Raw genomic sequence first — 3,414 nt, 5'->3', positions numbered from 1 at the left:
AACATTGAATCTAAAACTAAATATATATTTGTGGATGTAGGTCGCTGGGGGTTGTTGTGGGGAGCAGGGACGAGGAAAATTTAAACAAAATGGAATTTTCCTAACATATTCTGCCCCACCGCGAGATTATCCAGCTGTCCTGAGCCGGGAATATTCTATATTCGATGCTGTTAAAAGTCAAGGTCAATGCCAGACCGTCAAATGTTTTGATAATCATATGGCCGTATGTATTAAGCAATGTGTTCTGCTAAATCCTCTTCAAACTGTACACAAGTTTTTGGAAAATGAGAACTGCAGTAGCTACAGCAGGCCATCAGAGCGCCGTGCAGGTAGCAACACAGCAAGAAATTGAAGAAATTATCCAGACAGAAGGTCCTGTTTTGCAGCAGAAAATTTATGTTGCCGTCGGAAAAGATCTGTGCGAGAGCGTTAATGCACTGAAATGGGCTTTCCAAAACTTGGATAACAGGCAGGCTGCGCTTGTAATTCTTCTTCATATCCAGCGTCGAATTCGCCACATCCCTTCAGCCAGTAGGAGATTTCTCATTAATCGGATTGAAACTTGACTTTCGTACATATGTCCGCTAGGGTTTTGTTTCTGTTTTTTTTAAATATTTTGAGGGTTTTGTGATTTTGCAGTTGGGAAAATCCCAGTGGATCAAGTGAACGAGGATCTCGTTAATGTCTACATGAAGGATATAGAGAAGGATGTGAACAAATGTCTTGATAAATATTTGGAGATTTGCACACAAGCCAAGGTACGAATCCCACTGCCTTTGGTGAATTATGGAGAGTTAGTGTACTGTGTTCAACTGTCTGAAACTATCTGAGAACAGGTCGAAGCAAAGCCTTTGGTAGTTGAAAAGAATGACGTTTCAAAAGGAATTGTTGAAGTGGTTTCAGAGCTCGGAATCACCAAGCTTATCATGGGAACAAGCTCTTCCAGCGGTGGCATATCGAGGTATTCGAGACAACCGTGCACAATTTTCTGTTGAGATTTTCCTGTTTTTTTAATTGATCAGTTAAAGGCTCTTATTTAAATTTTCAGGTATTCTACTTGAGGTTATTGACCTCTTCATAATCAATATTCTTTGTGTAGTTTATTTTTTCCCCTTTTTGCTACATTTCATTTGAGCTTTTGATGGATTCAAATAGACAATCTTTCATGAGATTTGAACCGAAGACCTTTCATAAGATTTGAGCCTAAGATCTTTAAGATCTTCCATTTACTGGAAGATTATTCTAACACTAACCTGTTCATTTTATATAAATTACGACTTATTTCCGATAGAAACTAGTAACTCAATGATAGAACACTAGAACGGAAAAAAAAATCTTTTGATAATACTGAACCATAACAATTCTTCTGTAATGGAGACTTTCCATAGACTTCTTATAATTTACACTCTTTGGACTAGTATTTCCCCCAACATTTTCGATTTCTTAATGTAAAATATTATGAACAGAAAGATGGTAGCAGCCGGAAAAGCGGATTACGTCCGAAGGCGCGTGATCAAGTCCTGTGACGTGTGGATTGTGTGCAAAGATAAACTCGTATCATTTAGCCCAGGGTCCACTGTACGTCATAGTAAGTAATGTATATTTATCAGTTCAAAAAAAATCAATAAATATATATTTGCAATAATAATATTGACTCCGAAATTTACAAGTTGTCTTTGCTTGACGCAATGGATTTCAAATAGCAGACCAGAAGTTTAATAGGCACAAAAGTCTTTGTCCAGACGATTTTGGTAAATTGCTTGCATTGCCGCGAAACTTCCGGCTGGATAAGGACACCTACAATCAAAGTTCGTCGACTTTTCCAGTCAATGGAGATTCGACACCTGCATCCGTGGAAGAATTGAACAGGTCAAAAATAATTGACGCGATCGATGAAGTTTCTTCAGAATCGGCAGCGGCAGAGACTGCGGGATTCAGTGTTGAAGGCTGCTCTCCGCCTGAGCCTCAAAGATCACAAGTATTTCTTCTGGAAAAATCTTTTTCTCCTTTCCTAAAACTTTTTCATTTCTTTGAGCTGATCTTTAACGACACAAGTCAAAATGTTAAAGATTGTAAACGTATTTGTAAATCTGCATCTGCGATAAATTTAGGAATTGAAGATATTGAATATTGATGCAGGAAGTTGAAAGCTTGGTAAAACAGATCATAGAGGCATTGGAATCGAGCGAAAATGCGAAAGAGGAAGCGCAAAGGGAAACCGCCAAACGTATGAAAGCAGAAGCGGCTGCCGTTAATGCTGATAACAGAGTATATACACTTCTTCTTTCTTAATTAACTTACACTGTAATATTGTTTGCCGCAAAGAAATTAATCAAAATGCTTTGCCTTTATCAGTTTAAATGCCTCGAAGGTGCCTTCAGAAAAACAGTAATGGAGAAAGAAACAGCGATCTCGCGCTTAACTGTCGCCGAAGAGAAACACGAAGAAATTAGAAGGCAGCGAAATAAAGCGGAAGAAAATCTTGGAGCAGTGGTTGAGAGACTAAATCAAATCTCATTTGAACGACACGAAGCCGTCCAAGAGCTCGCAGCACTACGGGAAAAGCTCTCCATTACCGAACTTGATCCATCGGTGAAAGTAGACGAGAAAATAAGCGTTCCGAGCTTCTTCATCTGTCCAATTTTCCAGGTACTGATCATTTTTCTGCTCGACAAAACCCTAACAGTCTAAAGATAGATTTTTAGTTCCATATTTATCTGATTCTACCAAATATCAGGGTTCTAGTTTTTAACCCAAAAAAAATGTACTGATTTGCAGGAGGTTATGGAGGATCCTTACGTTGCCGCAGACAGCTTTACATACGAAAGGAAAGCAATTCAGGGATGGTTCGATTGCGGAAAAGACACATCGCCCATGACAAACCAGAAACTTGCGCACAAGAATCTGATCGCAAACTTTGCTCTGAGATCAGCCATTCGAGAGTGGCAAGAAAAAGGCGCTTTCTTGTAAATCCAAAATACTAGCCAATCTTTTCGACTGTATATAAGATCCATAGAATCAATATAAATTTATAATGTTCGATTGTCGATAATGTTCATTTAAAAAAAAAAAAGTCATTGCAATTGAGAAATCATTAATCGACCTTGATCATTGGGCAATTTGGATGGTTCCGAGGAATACTTCTATTTAAGTATAACTAATTGAATTTTTTAACATTTTATAAAATTAGGTAAACATTGTGTCTCGATAAATGAAATTGAACATATAAATACATTTTTTTTAAGAGTTGAGGTTGAAGTTAGGTTGTGAAGTATTTTTTTAAAAAAAAATGAATTTGATGTTTATCTAATGTCTCTAATAAATATAATAAAACAAATATATATATGTGTGTGTGTGTGTTTTAGTATCACAATGTAGTATTATTAAGGGGAGAATGTCATCCCTAAGACATAG

The 3,414-nt window shown here is 37.2% G+C and overlaps 1 protein-coding gene across 2 annotated transcripts; it reads left to right on the top strand.

The window, feature by feature from the left end:
• The first annotated feature begins 235 nt into the window (after positions 1–235).
• On the top strand, positions 236–3,110 carry LOC131036427 (U-box domain-containing protein 54). 2 transcript variants are annotated; one of them, XM_057968315.2, is made up of 8 exons: positions 236–531; positions 640–758; positions 837–961; positions 1,467–1,588; positions 1,704–1,978; positions 2,140–2,268; positions 2,356–2,649; positions 2,779–3,110. In XM_057968315.2, the coding sequence occupies exons 1-8, from the start codon at positions 285–287 to the stop codon at positions 2,968–2,970; spliced, it is 1,503 nt and encodes a 500-aa protein (XP_057824298.1). In that variant the 5' UTR covers positions 236–284; the 3' UTR covers positions 2,971–3,110. The 2 variants fall into 2 exon arrangements, with proteins under 2 accessions (XP_057824298.1, XP_057824299.1); XM_057968316.2 differs by having other exon boundaries at positions 237–531; positions 1,707–1,978; positions 2,779–3,109.
• The last annotated feature ends 304 nt before the right edge of the window (positions 3,111–3,414 follow it).

The sequence above is a fragment of the Cryptomeria japonica genome, chromosome 7, assembly GCF_030272615.1.
Source record: "Cryptomeria japonica chromosome 7, Sugi_1.0, whole genome shotgun sequence".
Taxonomy (NCBI): Eukaryota; Viridiplantae; Streptophyta; class Pinopsida; order Cupressales; family Cupressaceae; genus Cryptomeria; species Cryptomeria japonica.
Note: the sequence above shows the minus strand (reverse complement) of the source record. Positions and strands in the feature narration are given on the sequence as shown.